This window comes from Tamandua tetradactyla, chromosome 19 (genome assembly GCF_023851605.1).
Source record: "Tamandua tetradactyla isolate mTamTet1 chromosome 19, mTamTet1.pri, whole genome shotgun sequence".
In the NCBI taxonomy this organism is placed as follows: Eukaryota; Metazoa; Chordata; class Mammalia; order Pilosa; family Myrmecophagidae; genus Tamandua; species Tamandua tetradactyla.
The window spans coordinates 40,654,497-40,671,968 of record NC_135345.1 but is presented as its reverse complement, the minus strand read 5'-3'; the positions used below and the strand labels follow the sequence as shown (position 1 = coordinate 40,671,968).

General features: G+C 33.7%; 1 protein-coding gene and 1 pseudogene across 2 annotated transcripts in view; one reads left to right on the top strand and one right to left on the bottom strand.

Annotated features, from left to right (window-relative positions):
* Window positions 1–1,565: 1,565 nt before the first annotated feature.
* LOC143663375 (proteasome maturation protein pseudogene) lies at window positions 1,566–2,045 on the bottom strand (annotated as a pseudogene).
* A 1,501-nt stretch (window positions 2,046–3,546) lies between these two features.
* Window positions 3,547–17,472, top strand: part of TMEM156 (transmembrane protein 156) — a 41,348-nt gene continuing 27,422 nt past the window's right edge. The window contains exon 1 of one of the 2 annotated variants that reach the window (XM_077136606.1): window positions 3,547–3,797. In XM_077136606.1, the coding sequence (XP_076992721.1) occupies window positions 3,710–3,797 (88 nt within the window). In that variant the 5' untranslated portion in view covers window positions 3,547–3,709. The remainder of the gene's footprint in view (window positions 3,798–17,472) is intronic. The other variant, XM_077136605.1, reaches the window with a different exon arrangement.

Genomic DNA, 17,472 nt, shown 5'->3' with positions numbered 1-17,472 from the left:
AGTGTGGGGGGAGGGGGGAGTGGTCTAGAAGAAATATGACCATAAAGAAACCTCACAAATCAGTAAATTTTAATATGGATAAAACCATAATACACTAAGCAAAGTGTTCTTGCAAAATTTCACAGAAAAGAATAGAACTTAACCAAACTAATTTTGGTAAAATCAAAATTGAAGTGGAAGAAAACAGAAATAGTTTAACGGTCTTGTTTAGAAAGCTGACCAAGGCACTACATAGATTTAATGGTGTTCTATCAATAAAATGCTTTCCTGATGAATTTCATGTCCATTGATAACATAGTTGGGGTTGAAATGTGTGAAATCATAGATAAGAGTCAAAATGTCTTGGGGGACCAAAACAGAATCAAAATGGGGAGTAGAACATCCACTAACCAATTGGTGGAACCTGTGAAATGGGTGGGGAAGGCTTCAGGGACATGGACCCCCACCCCTCCCAACCAACCTCCCTCTTGCAGGTTGAGTACAGCAATTTGATGCACAGGCAGGAAAGATGGCTTGAGACCTTAGGATCTGAGGCTAAAGAGTGAAAATGGGAGTAGACACCAAACATAGGACATTTTATGAATATCATCAAGTGGAATCTGTAGGAATGGTGGCCTACAAAGTATAGATATTTGTTTGCACATATGCTTTCTTCACCATGTATTTTCCCTACCCTTCACTGACATGCTAAATTAAAGTATTTTATTTCATTAGGATTATCATAAAGAAAGAGATTCCTTTGAAATAGTAACTGAGAATGTGGATCCTGTAAGGATTGTCACTGCATTTATAGGCATAACAATCATGAGACCCAATCTACTGCTTATGTATATAGCATAGTAAAATGGAACCAAAATTTTGTCAACCTTTAGCTTGTCCTTGCATTTTTAATTGTTTACTGTCTTCCAGACACAGTTTTTTTCTGAACACCAGAATCCCGCACAGCTCGGGTCCCTAAAAGGGCATCAACGTGGGGGAAGGAAGGGAGCATATATGGGGACTTTGTACTTTCTGCATGATTTTTCTATAAACCCAGAACTTCTTAATTTAAAAGAAATGAGAAAGGGCATCAACAATTATTTAATGAATACATGAATGAATGACATACATACAACTTGGACATGACTGATATTCACCCTTTGTTTTAAGTGTAAACATTTTGTCTTGTTCTTAATTTGAAGCTGTCAATGAAATCAATTACAAATATTTATTCTGAAAGATGCTACTATGAATTCAGGCTACCCATTCAAATATTGTAATGACTATCCAAAATTAAATTTATGGAATACCTAGAAAATGGATTTAATCAGAACCTGCAGGCAGATTTATAATATTCATTTGCAATGATTTTTTAAAGACATAGAAGGCTGCAGTGTTAGTATAAACTAGCTTTAAAATCATCTCTCTTTAGTGTTTTCAATTATCACATGGCCATAAACCAAATAATTTTGAGAATGGCAAAATTTCTCATGTGTCAGTACTTTTAATCTTGTGTGCATCAAATTATAGTAGAAAGACAACTATAAACAAGGTGTAGTCACTATTTTCACTAACGCACAACTGTATTACAGTAAAACAAGTTTATATTCAACCATCAAGTGTTATTCTCCCATTACTTCGCTTTGTGATGGATCATTAAGAATATCTTTAAATCCAATAGTCTCATTAACCCTCCAAATATCCCGTGAAAAGTTTGAGCACTGAAGTAATGGAAGCCGCTGATCCTGCTGTATCACCTTGAATTCCATCTGTAATTTTAGCAGAGCAAACAGACCTTGGATATTTCTCAGTGTGGAAAAATTCACTTGATCTTGGTTGAGCTGGAAATTCTTTTCTGATAATTCAAGAAGATGACTGTGCATAAGTTCATTTTTCACAGACGGAAATCCTTTCTGAAGAAGCTCTTGGCTTTCAAAAGGGTCGCTTGCTGAAAGTTCAGTAACTGAAATACTGTCTTTTAGAAGAGATCCAAGTTCTCTGGCACTCGTCTTCAGCCCACTGCCCACATCACCTCTCAGCCTGGTTACCGTTAGCTGGCCTGCCATCTGCTTTTTTTCTTATTTGCATTTTCTTATGTATCCAGTGAGCCAAGTAGATCAGGAGTTGATCTACCGACAGTTCTAAATTCCATTGGCAACTTATACCTTTAGTAATTGGTCACGCGGCTGCCACTTCATACCATGGATGACTAGATAGCCATCCAGAAATCATAGGTCCTCATTCCTGGCCCTTCCATCGTTTCTCTTCCCAACCACATTTCAGTGATTCAGGGTCAGTCCAGCAAATCCACTTCTCTGACATAATTTGTGCAGGTTACCCAAAAACCTCTTAATTTCCACAGCTCCTGATCCCAAATCAAACACTGCGGTAACTCAATCAATTCAATTCTGACTCTAGATCACACTCTACAGGTTTAGGGCAATCCTCTACAGGATTGTCCTTCAGGCACCAGTTGTTGAGTTTGGTGGCGTAGGCCACCCAGAATTTTAACTAACTGGCTACAAATTTGGGGGTTCCCACCACCCCCTCAGATTCAATAATTCTCTAGAAGGATTCACAGAACTTAGAATTATAGTTATAGTAAAGAGATACAAACAAGTAGCATAGGGAGAGATACATAAGAGTGAGATCTGAAAGAGTGTACAAGCTTCGTGTCCACTTCATGTGGAGTCAAAATACATCACCCTTCCAGCTCAGCAGCAATGTATTTTCTCAATCATGGAAGCTCTTCTGAGCTTTGAATGCCCTGAGCTTATATGGGGTATTATTACATAGACATGACTGATGGAATCTATGTCCATGTGGTTGAACTCAATCTGCAGTTCCCTTCCTCTCCCAGAGGATCAAAGCCCCAATACTTCAATCACATGGTTGGTTTTTCTGATGGCACTAGCTCTCACCCTAAGACTGCAGGTGTGGTTGGCCAACTACCAGTCTTCTCCTTAGCATATGAACTATCAGGTATGGGCCTGGGCCCACCACAAAGAACAAGAGATACTCCTAACACAGGAAATTCCAAAGATTCAGAAGTTGCTTCCCCAAGGACCCAAGTTTTTCATTATACTACATTGCTTTATGTGGATTTAAGTTTTAGATAACTTTGTACTAACCTCCTTGAAATGTTCACCGCCCTTGGTGCTTAGAAAATCCTAAGGATTTTATATATGTTTTTGTGTTCTGCTTGACTTGCTTGAATTTTGCATTAATGAACTGTTAAATCTATTTTACCTTTTGGCAAGACTAGGTGAGCACATTCTTTTAAACCAGTACCTCATTTAGCCTCCCCACAGTTCACATGGATTTAGTAATAAATACCATCTTTCTCAAAAGTCTAACATTTGTAACCAAGAACACCCTTTGTTTTTGGTGAAGACATTGTGGGTTTATCCTTATTCACACAGATTACTAAATATGGGAAAAGAGCTTCAGAAGTAGATATGAGCAAGACTCCTTTGCTTTTTGAGGTCATTTATTTATCTTTTTTTGAGCAGAAGATAGTTTGAAAGGACTAATTTGAGGGTAGCTTTCTTGATGGAAAGTGACTCAAAATGAAGAAGTCTCAGTTCAGGGCCTCTTTTTAAGGTCTTACCCAAAAGGAAGTATGAGGCAAATTGCGTAACTCAAAGCGCCACGGATTTGAGACTTGAAGTAGGAAGAAACACACCTCCCGGGTCCTGAACGGGGGCATGCTTGGGTCATATGAGGAGATATGACAAAGACAGCCCCCCTTAAATTACTTGTGGCAATATTGATCACATTCATTTTAATTTTGCCAGAGTATTTCAAGACACCAAAAGGTGAGTATATAATTGTAATTTATATTTCCTTTAACATTTTTGTGAAAATTACGTTAGCTAACGATCAAAGAAAAGGTCCTCTGTTTGGAAGCATGTTGCATTGGCTAAAGTGCTATGACTTAGACACTCATAAAATAAAATGAGGTTATAATTTTAGATAACTGTCATGTGGCACAGTGACCTTATTCCAATCATTTACTTATAAAAATGAAAAGAAGCATTTAAAATCTGTAGTCTAGATTTTAAATACTGAGATTACAATAACCTTATCACATGATTTTGCATTATGAAAGTTTCCTTCAAAACAGTTTAAAATATGCTTTTAGAATCTGGATGTATTTATTATAGTAATGTTCATTGTATTAAAATGCTTAAACACCCTTTTCACCATTATTTCACACACGTAATTTACTGTTGCATTTTCGAAAACAGGAATATATGTGTATTTTCAAAATGAGACAGTGGAAATTTAAACAGGGGTGTGTGTGTGTGTGTGTCTGTGACTAGAGTAAAATAGAGCAAAATTAATTCTGTGAACATTTCCAAGAATTGTGATGTGATTGCTATAACCTCGATTAGGAAAATAAATGGAGGTAGATCTGAACTATTTTTTGTATATTAGTAAACAATTTGAAAATGTATTAAGTGATTGTCTAGACAGTAATTATGTTCCTTAGCATTTAATAATAAGGAAAAGCAAAAGAGAAAATGCTGTATTCTATCATTAAAAAGTTATCATATTAATTAGATTAAAATCTAGAGGAAAAAATTATATTTGATGATTTGCTCTAATGATTATTTAATGTTGCATATATATGATGCTAAGTAGCTAGATAAAAATATTTTTGCTAATTATGTTTGATGGCGTATTGCAATGATTAGTTAATGTTGCATATACATAACGCTAAGAAGCCAGATAAAAATATACTTTTTATTTTTTATTAGAGAAGTTGTAGATTTACAGAAAAATCATGCACAAGATACAGAGTTCCAATATACTACTTTATTACTAACACCTTACGTTAGTGTGGTACGTTTGCTGTAATTGATGAAAGAACATTTTTATAATTATGCTATTAACCATAGTCTGTAGTTTACTCTAGGGTTCACTATTTGTGTTGTATAGTCCAATGAATATTGTTCAAAAAATTTATTCTAGCGACACATATGCAATCTAAAATTTCCATTTTAACCATATTCAAATATATATTTCAGTGCCATTTATTATATTCACAATGTTGTATTACCATCACCACCATCCATTACCAAAACTTTTCCATCATCCCAAATAGAAATTCTGTATACTTAAAGCATTCACTCCCCATTCCCTCTGCATAGCCTGGTGCCTGGTAACCTATATTCTAGTTTCTGTCTCTAGGATTTTGCTTATTGCAGTTATTTCGTATCAATGAGATCACACAAATTTGTCCTTTTGTGTCCGGCTTATTTCAATCAATCTGTTGTCTTCAAGTTTCATCCATGCTCTTGCATGTATCAGAACTTCGTGCCTTTTATGGCTGAAAAATACCCCACATCTTGTTTATCCGTTAATCAGTTAATGGACACTTGGCTTGCTTCCACCTTCTGGCAATTGTTAATGATAAAAATATTTTTTTTGCTAAATAAACAGTGCAATTTTGTGAATAATCAATTTTTTCAAATTTCTCTTGGTTTTCTGTCATAATGTAGCTTAGATTAAGCAACCACAGCATGTATTTCTTTCTTTTTTTGTGTGTGTGTGTGCTGTATGGCGGGGTCACATTTCATTGTTTTTCCATGCGAGTATCCCATTACTGCAGCACCATTTGTTGAATTTTGTTTGTTTGTTTGGTCGGCTGTTGTTCGTTTTGCTTGCTGGTTTGTTTTTTGGGAGGTGCATGGACCAGGAATTGAACCCAGATCTCCCACATGGCAGGCGAGAATTCTACCACTGAACTACCCTTGCACCCCCCATAGCATATATTTCTAATGCTTGGATTTACTAAGTGAAAATATGTTATAAAGGGAATAGTTAGAATAATCTATTTTAATGCTTAAGCTATTGTTAATAAGATAGTGGACTAAGAGGAAGCTTATTGGGTAGTTATCTAATGTGGGACATATAGATGTATGTATCCAACCTAAAATTAGGTTGGATCTAATGAAAACCTGGTAGTAAACCTAAAAAAGATTTAACAAACTATTTGCTAAGTATTGGTTCGTGTTTTATGAGAAATGGTGACTATATAAATATGTTAAAGGTCTTCCTTTTTCTGGCAGGTACTTTGTTCTTTTAGTTCTCTTTTTTCTCAGAGCACAGAGAAATTCATGGGTGGGGGAGGACACATGTGTGAGCTTTAGTGCTCCCACCATTTCAGGGGTAGAAGCAAGAGCTTTTTAAAGTCCTTGGTCTAATAGGATTTTACAAACATCCTTGGCTTGATAGTCGTACATCAGTTCTTGCTCATTTTGTCAATAATCTACCATCATTCATAATGATTTTTGTTCTCTTAGTTTCATAAACTGATTACATCAGCTCCCCAAACTATCTTTCCTGTCTCCCCAAATTTATAATAGCCATTTCTCTTTTCTTTTCTTTTTTTTTCTCCATTTCTCTTTTCTTGATCCAAGAATGATACAGATATTTCACAGAATTCTTTTTGAAGTGATGGAATTATACAGGGATTTTTTTTCAAAGGAACCCTACTTGGAGCCATCAAACAAAATGCGTAATCCTGATGTCATTTAGTGGTCGCAGGAATTATGCTCAAAGCCGTCATGCATGAACAGTTGTAGGGCAAAATGTTTGTGTAAAAATAACACTTTACATTTTTATAATAGTTTTTGGATCACCAGGAACATGTTCATATAATCTCATTTAATACAATCCTATCCTAATGAAACTTGACCATGTTTGTTGTGTTTTTTGTTTATTAATGGCTTTTAAAAAGGAGAAAGTAGCAAGTTGCAAGTTAACAGTTATAATGTCCAAATTAAAGCAAGGCTATAAAAGTGTTCAATCTAAGGCATCCAGAAAAAGATAACTCAGTTGAAGAAGGCCGATGACATTCAGAGTTTCTCTCTTAGCTGGAAAGGTACATGGCAAGATCTGCTAGCTTTCTCTTTGGGCTTTGTCCATTCTGCCAACTCTGTAGGTTCTGGTGGCTCTCATGGCTCTAAAGCTTTTTCCAAAATTGATTCCCTCTTAAAGGGTCCAGTAAGCAGCCCCACCTTGAATGGGTGGAGAAGCATCACCATGGAAACCATCTAATCAAAAGTTACCACCCACAATTGGGTGGGTCATATCTCCAAAAAAACAATAAAAAAAGATTTCACCCAGCAATATTGAATGAGGATTAAAGGGCATGGCTTTTCTGGGGTGCACGATAGCTTCCAACCAGCACAGTTGGTCTATTAAATGAGCTGACTTGTCAACTGGTTTATTTCATAAAATAAAACATCTGGAAAAATTATTTACATAAGCTAAGAGTGCCCTTTAGAAAGGCTACATTAACCCTGAGATTATCCTGTCAAGTCCGATCCTCTCTATCAGTTGTATCTTTTTTTCCTTCCATTTTTCTCTTGTGTTCTATTCACTTTAATTTCTAAGATAAATACTATAAAACAATATTTACTTATAAATTATTCACTGACATCCAACTTTTACACATCAAATGCATTAAGAAAGAATTTTAATGAGAAATGATGTATTCACAATGTTTAATAGATTTGATTTCAGAACAATAAAACCTCTGAAGGCCTATGTTAAAAATGTATTTGAACATTTTTCATCAAGAGTTTATCTGAATCTCTGAATAATCATGGGGATAAATATCACAGTTACACAGTGTAAACTGTTTAGTCTAACTTCACCAAAGAAGGGAACTTAAATTCTTCGATGGATGTTTGAGACTTTTAGTGAGTTTGCATTGGGTAAGATATCCTATTCTACAGGAGTATTTTCTTTTTCTGTTTTACATGGGCAGACACTGGGACTCGAACCCAGGTCTCTGGCATGGTAGGAGAGAACTCTGCCTGCTGAGCCATCATGGCCCACCCTCTATAGGAGTATTTTTAACCTTCCAATCTATTTGAAAGACAGCTTATACTTATGCTAAGATACAAATGGTTTGATACCCTTATGATAGGTATAGATAATAGAAATATTAAAGGGGAATTTTATATATTTGTAAATATAAAAAATAATTAGATATTTAAAAATATTAAAAGTGTTATGTAGATAACATTTTTGAATCAGTTTCTTGCAATTAAGGGAGCTGGGCTGCTCCCAAACAAGGGACCTTACCAACCTGCTTTTGCTGGATTTAGAGTGTTTAGGAGACAGACCTGGTAAACCCTCATATAAAACACAGTGATCATTTATTGATTTATTCTTCCTCTCATCAGTAGGATTAGGAACTAAGCAAAAAAATCTGGGACTATGAAGATGAAAACACAATTCCTCCTTCAAGGAGTTGTCAGTGGGAGGGCAAGGAGAGGCTGACTAGCAAACAATGAAATACAGTACGGTAAATGTTGAAATGGCTATGTGAAAATGGTGTGAAGGGAACACAAAAGTTGCTTCCAGGCCTGTCTGGGGAGAGATTTTCCTGCCATTTGTCATTTACAAAGAGAAAGAACAACTGTCAGAATTGGAATGTGACCTATTACTCCCCCATACCTGTTTGCAGAAGCACTTTGTAAGAGAAGCAGTTATTACTGATTTTCAAATAAAATGTCCTTATATTAATATCTCAAGAATTCTTGAACTCAGAAATTATAGTGAGTTATGCAAATAGGCTCCAATGATCCATGGTGAAGCAGGACAGGAATAGAACGGATGGACACATCTTGAACCCAATTGTAAGAAGCTGTTTTGACTTCCTCATGTACTTTTAAAAGCCAAACAAACATAAACTGTTTACCACCTTTCATTTGGCCTTTCATTTCACAAGTTCTGATGGAAATGGTACCGTAATGAGGAGGAAAATTGAAGAAAACAAAGGGTAAAGGAGTTCCAATACTTACAAGCTATAGGATAAACACTGAAATACATGAGCATATGTACACATTACTCTGTCAATATTATAAAGAACATCATCTCAAGCATATCAGTAATTAATTTGCCTAAAACTGTCTTAGCTCTCAAAAACAGTCCCTTTATTTTCTTCTTATTAACTTGTGCATTAATAATGTAATCAGTAATCCCCCAAAAAAGGTTTGGGACATAGTCTTTTTATGACTTTAATTTTTTTTTATTCAACAAATACTCATACAACAGGTAATGTGCCAAGTGCTTTTACAAATAATAATTCATTTGAACTCATATTAAGTATTTTAAGTCATTCTTGGTAAGGTATCAGTTTTAAGAGAGGATATTATGAAAATCTTCAGAAACAAGGAATAAAGCTAGATTTACTTTGTCGTAAGGCTCTACCACTTATTGAATTTCTGAAACATCATAGTTCCAAATTGACTAATGATGCGAAACAATATCTCTATGTATATATTTTAGACAATATATGATGGCAAAAAAGAAGTACTGCTGAATATAATATTATTCATCTTAAGCAATGCCAACAACCTTAGTTTGTGATGCTTTTTTAAAAAAAATATTTTTATTGAGAAATCTTCACACACATACATTTCAAACATAGTGTTCAATCAGTGGCTCACAATATCATCAAATAGTTGTATACTCATCACCATGATCATTATGTGATGCTTTTTAATGGCTTGTCTCATTGCTTTGGTAAATAAATTCTCTTAGTGTATCTTTCTTGTCTTTACAGAAAAAATGGCTTTCTCTAAAACATTAATGTAGTGCTTTATCTTTTCCTCACACTCTTCTACTTTGTTTTTTCCATAGCTTTTATCATTTGTATAATGTACTTATTTGTTATGTATATTCTTTAGTGTCTGACTCTCCAAATAAAATGTAAGTTCCATGAAAAATGAGGTTTTGTCTGTTTTGTTCAATGATATATTCCATGCACTTAGGACAGTACCTGTCACATTAGGAGGTAGGCACTCAACTTCATTAGGCACTCAATGAACATTTATTGATTGAGCAGATATTCTGCAACATTCTGGAAGGAACCATTTTTCAATAACTATCTTGTGAATTAGACAGACCAGGTATTACTATCCTCATCTTACATTTTTGAAACATAAAATTTCATCACAAACCTAGACCTTCAAGGCTGCACTAATCTGTGAAAAGATTTTGATACTGAGAGTAGGATGCTGCTGTCACAAATACCAAAAATGTGGAAATGGCTTTGGAACTGGGAAATGGGTAGAGGCTGGAAGAATTGTGAGATTCTTCATAGAAAAACCCTAGATTGCTTTGAAGAGACTGTTGGCAGAAATATGGATGCTAAAGGTAGTTCCAATGAGGTCTTAGAAGGAAATGATGACTGTGTTATTTGAAATTGTAGGAAAGATGATCCTTGTTTTAAAGTAGAGGAGTAGTGAAATTTAGTTCTGGTGTCAGATAGAAGGCAGAGCTTGAAAATTATGAACTTGAATGTTTAGCTGAAGCAATGTCCGAGTTAAGTATGAAAGGTGCAGCCTGCTTTCTCCTTACATTAACTGTAAATGTGTGAGTAAAATGTATAAGGAAAGGATAAACAGAGAACTGAACCCCTGGGCACAAAGAAACAAAAAACTGATGGTTTGGAAAATTCTGAGTTTCTGGAAAGTGAGTCCCCAGAGAATATTGCTCCATGTGAGGATTTAACTGAACAAAGAATCAGTCAGCCTTTTCACTGCAAGTCAGGACTGGGCATGCAGTTATACAGGAAGGATCTGTGGGAAGTTCTATTGTCTGATGGTTTGGACCCCTGTGTACAACCTTCAAAACTGACAAGTTTTTGTGAGTTCTGCATGAATGAAACCACTGTCATCCTGAACAAAAAAAAGGAACAAGAAAGGGACAAATTGAAGGAAAAATCACTTCAAAGGCAGAACCACAGACCAGAAGTCTGGACTGAGGACATCTTCTTGGGCCAAAAGAGCAGATCCACTCACGTGTGTTGAAAGCTTAGTATACCTGAGTATTTGGAGAGGGTGGGTCTTCTATCCCATTGTTCAGGAAAAGTACTGCCATCCCAATTGTAGACTTGATGGAATAGACATTTTCCAAAAGCAGAGAGTTTATAATTAGCAGACCCTCAGTGAAGAAATTTCTAAAGATTTAATCTCAGGAGAAAGAAAATTATTCTAGAAGGAAGGCCAGATATACAAAAGGAAATGACAGGGGAAAAAAATCAACTATGTGGGTAAATCTAGACAAATCTAGAAAACATTATCTGTATAAAACTAAAATAACAACTAATTTTTTAGTCAATGAAAAAAAAAACATAAGACTAAAATCTATCAAGCAATAGCATTTAAGCAGGAAAGGAGATGATGAGAGTTAAAGTATTCTAAGATCCTTGAATTGTTTGAGAGAAGGTAACATTATTGATTGACTTTAGACTTTATTAAAGATGCATGTTAAAGATTATTATTAACTAGTAAAATAATAGAAATATGGTATATGGTATTCAAATAAGTTAAGGAAAAACCAATGGAATGAGAAAAAATCATGAAATAAATTCAGTAAATAGTAAGAGAGGTAGGAACAGGAAAAGTAGGACAAAGAGAAACCCATGAAATATGGTAGAATTAAATACAAATATATCAATGATCCCAATAAATATAAGTGGACAAAACTCACCAGGTAAAAGTAAAAAAGCATTAGATTAGATTAAAAAACAATTTCCAGCAAATTAAAAGAGACCCACCTGAAATATTAAGATATGGCAAAGATGAAAGTAAAGGAAAAGAAAAATATATGGAGTAAATTGTAGTTGAAGAAAGTTGATCTCATTGTATTACCATCAAAATCACTAGCAATAAAGAAAGATAGGATAAAAAGTTCAAGTCACAGGAATATGTCAGTTCTAAATTTGTTTGCACTTAATCTGATCACTTAAAGGAGACATTATAAATCCATTATTTTGGTGGGAGAGTGTTAAACATACTTCTTATTACAAAATACAATTAAACAGACAAGGAATAGAAATATAGAAGATTCAGACAACTCAACTAGTTTTTCTAATGGACATATTAGAATAATGAACTCAACGTCTGGGCATACATATTTTTCAGGCTTTTATGGAATAGTAATAAAATTTCACTACCTACGATGCCATAAGAGCAGGCCTTAACAAATTTCAAGAAATCTGTATTATAAATCTCTAATTAAATACAAATAGATTTGAATCTAGTAACAAAAAAGAAAACTAAAAACAAATAATATCTTTGGATATGTGAAAAAACTCACTTCTAAATATCCCATTGTTGAGACGAAATCTTAATGAAAATTAGAAAATAATAATTATTGAATAATAATGAAAAGACTACTCAAACTTATGGGATTTAGTGAAAAGGGTGGGTATTTAGAGAAAAAGTTATAACTTTAAGTGGTTATATATAGGATATTATCAACAAGATCAAACCAAAGAGAGTACAAGGCAGGAAATAATAAAAATAAGAGAAAAGTTAATGAAATTAAAAAAAACAAAGAAAGGATCAATAAAGTAAAAAATTGGTGCTCTGAAAAGACCAATTAAATCGACAAACTTCTTGAAAGACTGATATATCAGTTAACTATAGCTGCTATAACAAATGACCATCCTTAATGGCTTAAAGCAACACTAATTTATGACCTTATGATTCTGAAGATTAGATGTCTGTTATAGTTCTCACCAGGCTAGAATAAAAGTGTTGGCTGGACTCTATTTCTCCCTGGAGTAAGGAGAATCTGTTTCCTTGTCTTTTCCAGCTTCTGGAGACTTTCTGCATTCCTTGGTTTGTGGCCCCTTCCATCTTCAAAGCCAGCAATGGCTAGTCAAGTCTTCCTCACATGGCATCTATATTAGTGTCCTAGGGCTGCTGTAACAGACTAACATAGTCTGGTGACTTAAACAGGAGAAATTAATTCTCCAGCAGTTCTGGAGGCCAGAAATTTGAAATCAAAGTGTTGATAGAGCCATGCTCCCTCTGAAGGCTGTAGAAAAGAATCTGTTCCTTGCCCCTTCCAGCTTCTGTTGGTTTCAGGCTTTTCTTCACTGTGGTTACATCACTCCAGTCTCTGCCTTGGTGGTCACCTTGCCACCTACTCTTCTATGCGTCTCTCTCAAAACTCCCTCTGCCTCTCTCTTATAAGGAAACGTGATTACATAAGGAACCAGCTAAATAATTCAGGATAAACTCCTCCTCTTGAGATCCTCAACTTAATCACAACCTTTGCAATATAAGGTATGATTCAAGGTTCCAGGGGTTTAATGTGGATATCTTTTTAGGGGCCATTTTCAGCCCATTGTGGTATCTCTCTGACCCCGACTCTTTTGCCTCCCTCTTCCACATTACAGAGCCTTGTGATTACATTGGGTTTACTGGTTAATCCAGGATAATCTCCCTATTTTAAGGTCATCTGATTAACAACATTAATTTCATTTGTTACTATTGGTGATAGCAACAAAAAATAAGCTAACTAGGAAAAATATTTAAGACCATATTGGAGAAAATATGGAAGCCTTATTGAAAGATATTAAAGAAAACCCATATAAATAGAAAGAAAGGGAGAAAGGAATGAGAAGAGTAATTTAGCATTATATCTATTTCCCCAAGTTGGTTTCTAGAATCAAGTCATAATCACACAGGGGATTCTTCCTCTAATTTAACTTGCTAATTCTAAGATTTATTTGAAAGAGCAAAACATCAAGAACAGTTAAAACACTTGTAAAGAAAAAGAATAAAATGATAGGACATTTACTATTAGATATAAAAGCTTTAAAAAGCAAAACTAATTCAGTTTGTCTTTGCAAAGATGGAAAAATCAACTGATGGATCAAGACTGAGAAGCCAGAAATTAACTTACATAAATATGGAAACTTGATATATGACAGAGGTGTTATTGCAGATAAGTGAGGAAAAGATAGATACTCAATACATACAAGCACAATTGATTATGGAAAAAAAAAACTTGTTTCCCTACCTCAAATTGTGCACAATTCCAGATGGATTAAAAGTTTAAATATGAAAGGAAAAAATTTTAAAATTTTTAGAAGAAAATGTGGATATCTTTTTAACTTTAAGGGAGAAGGATTTTTTAAACAAAACACAAAGCACAAATTATGAAGGAAAACATTTATAAATTCAATTACATTAAAATCAAGAACTTTCTTTAGTCAAAAAAACCAAAGAAAATGAATCGATAAGATATAAACTGTGAGAAGATACCCTGACAAAAGATTTAAAGAACTTAAAAATTTAAACAAAATTTTAAGGTCCAAAATTTAGTGAGAAAAAGATGACCAACCTTACAGAAAAATGGAGAAATAGGGAAAACCAGGAAAATACACATTTAAATATACTTTTAAACTATAATCAGATTCCATTTAATACTCACCAAATTCACAGGAACTGAAAAGCATTGTCAGGATAATCAGTAGTGGGAGACTTTATACATTTTAGGTGGAGTATATATTGGTACAACCAATTTGTAAAACACTTTGGCATTATCTAGTACAAAAATACAGAAAGCAAATACCTGGCAATTTTACTCCTACTGTGCATTTGAGAGAATCTCCTCTATCTGTACGCCAGGAGTTATGTCCAAGAATGTTCACAGTAGTATTGTTTTTTTTTGAGATGTATTTGCATACAATAAAATGTTCCCATTGTAAATAAATAGTTCAACGAATTTTGTCAAATCTATCTATCAATGTAACTATACCACAATAAAGATATAAAACTTTCTATAATCCTGAAAGATCCCATTTGCAGTAGAGTGCTTCTCCCACTGCCATTAAAGTGTTCTATTCCGTAAAATTTTGTATAAATGGAATTGTATAGTATGTAGTCAATTGTATCCAGTTACTTTCACTTAACATGCCTTTGAGATTCATCCATGTCTTTGCTTGTATCAGTAGGTTCTTGCTTTTTGTTGCTGAGTCATATTCCATTTTATGGATGTAGGGGGAGTTTATCTATTCACCAGTTGTAGAACATTTGCATTCTTTCCCATTTTTTGTTATTACAAATAAAAAGCTACTATGGAAATTCACATATAAATCTTCGTGTAGACGTGTCCTGTTATTTCTCTTAACGCATATTCCTGGGAGTGGAATAATTGAGTCGTAGAGTAAGTATATGTTCAACTCATAAGAAAATGTGAGTATATTTGCAAGAAGGTTGTATCATTTTACATTCCCACAAGCAATGAATGAGAGAGTTCCAGTTCATAGCAGCATTATGCATAACTGCAAAAATAAGAACAACCCAAATGTTCACTGTCAGAGCAATGTATAAATAAGTCGTAAATTCCTTTTAAACAATATGACAAATAATTAACCAAGGCTGCATGCATCCATGTAACTGAAACATGAAACAAAAGAAGTCAAATAAGAATACATGTAGTGTATTCCATGTGTATGTGTGTGTGTGTTCTAAAATATGGAATATGAAACAATACATTATTTGGGAATGCATACATTTTGTAAATACCATAAGATAAAGCAAAGGAATGATAAACACAAATTCACAATAGTGTTTAACTTCTGGGAAAGGAGTGTATAGGGATGGTAAGAGTAGGGTGTTTCAAAGATGTTGGTTATATCCTGTTTTTAAGCTGGGTAATAGGTACATGGATGCTTGTTTTATTTGTATTCTTCTTTAAAGGGGTACATATACATTTTATATATGCTTATACATCTGTATTTTTATAATAAAACTTTAAAAAGGAAACAAAGAGAAAAAAGAAGAATAACTAAAAAAATTTTTAAAAAGGAAATAGAGGTAGTTAATGTTCTTTAGTGTTAGTTTTGCTGTTCTTTAAAAAAAAAAAGATTGACTTGGGCATTTGTCCTGTAATACATTTTCCTAATTCTATTTGATATTCTATATGCTTCTTCTGAGAGGGTACACTATTCGTGCTGGAATAATTATGGAATGCATTTCTATCTCTGGGAGTGAAAGTTTAGATGTATGACTCTTGGCAATATTAATGGCAGTAGTTAAATTCATAAATCCTTATTTGTGGGGATAAAATACAGCCTACCTGCTGGTCAAAATGATTGAGTAGAATTTATTTATTTCTTAAAATTATACCAGGGAAGGATGTTCCCTCTATTTACTTCTTTTCCAGTTGAATTATTTAAAACTGAGGTTTAAAAAAGCATCATAAAATGACCTTGGGGCCAAATATAAAGGCTATAAGGTTGTATCATTAATTCTAGAAAGCCCAGTTGGTCACCTATTGAATAAGACGGCTGCAATACTGACAGTAAAATATTTCTATCTCCCTCATGGCAATACAAATTCAAGAAGTTGAAAATTCCATGAGATGAAATGTGCCAATGAGGAAATGGAAAGATGGTAAAAAATAAGATTTTTTTTTGTGTTTTGATGATATGAAAAAGTAAGATAATAGAGTTCCATCAGATGGTACATTTCCATCTCCTTCCAGGGACATTATTACTGAAGGCAATCTTTTTAAAAATTACAGTTAGAATTTGATTACAAATGTGATCATAAATATATTATGATATCTTAAATTGTGTATAAATCTTATTCAAGATTTTATCCCTCCCCAAAGTAATCTTTACAGCAACTCAAATTTGAGTTTATAAGTGGAAATTAAACATGAATTGTTACAGAACACATTTGAAATATAAAGAGCTGGTAAATGGGCCTTTAATTTATTAACTAATAAAAATATAATAATTAGCAGCAATTAAGCACTTATGGAACTGCCATTGAATATAAATTTCACAAAATAAAAAAAATGCTTTGTTTAGGAAGTAAGATCATGAATTAATAGCTTGGTTATCTTTTAAGTTTGAATTAATTTGTATGATTAAGAATAAATAATTCTAAAAATTGAAATAGTTCTTTGTGCTCCATATTATTTTGAAATCTGAAAAATATTATTTTGCCCTATGTGTTTATGAGAGATGGCAAAAAAAAGAATGATAAAGGTGTAATTAACCATGAAGTTATTATCTCATGCTGAAAAATGACGATGATTATCTGAAAGAGGGTTACCAATTTTTAGTTGATCATTCCTGCTAAACAGGGATTCCCAGTTTTTATGTAGTGAACTTGATTACTTGTATGAATTAAAACATAGATAATTCTATGTTAAATGAAGGGTGAATTTTTTTAACTTTTAGTTTTTACTTTGGAATATGAGCTTGAAGTTTAAATAATACACAGTTATTCAAATTTCACTATTTTCATATATACAATACTATTTGATGTTGCTATAACCCCATGAGGTTAGCAGGATCCAGAATTATTATCACTATTTTGCAAACATGAAGTCTCATGGAGATTAATTAAATTGTCCAAATCTCCTGGCTAGTGACAGATATAGCACTAGACTGTTTGTCTTTAGTTTCTGAATTCAGTATTTTTCCACTGCAGCATCATTTCTATGTCTGATATTTGTCATCAGAAAAAAATAAAATTATGATATCTCCTATTAAAGTTCGTCTTTGGAGATACTGTCTGAGTTTTCCATCCCCTGTTCAATTTCATGCAATTGATTGAGTCTCTGTTTTACAATAGACCATAGCAGAGAATTCTATGATTTGTCCATAAAAACTTTCCCAGAAAAGGGGATGGTCAAAATGCTTGGTTC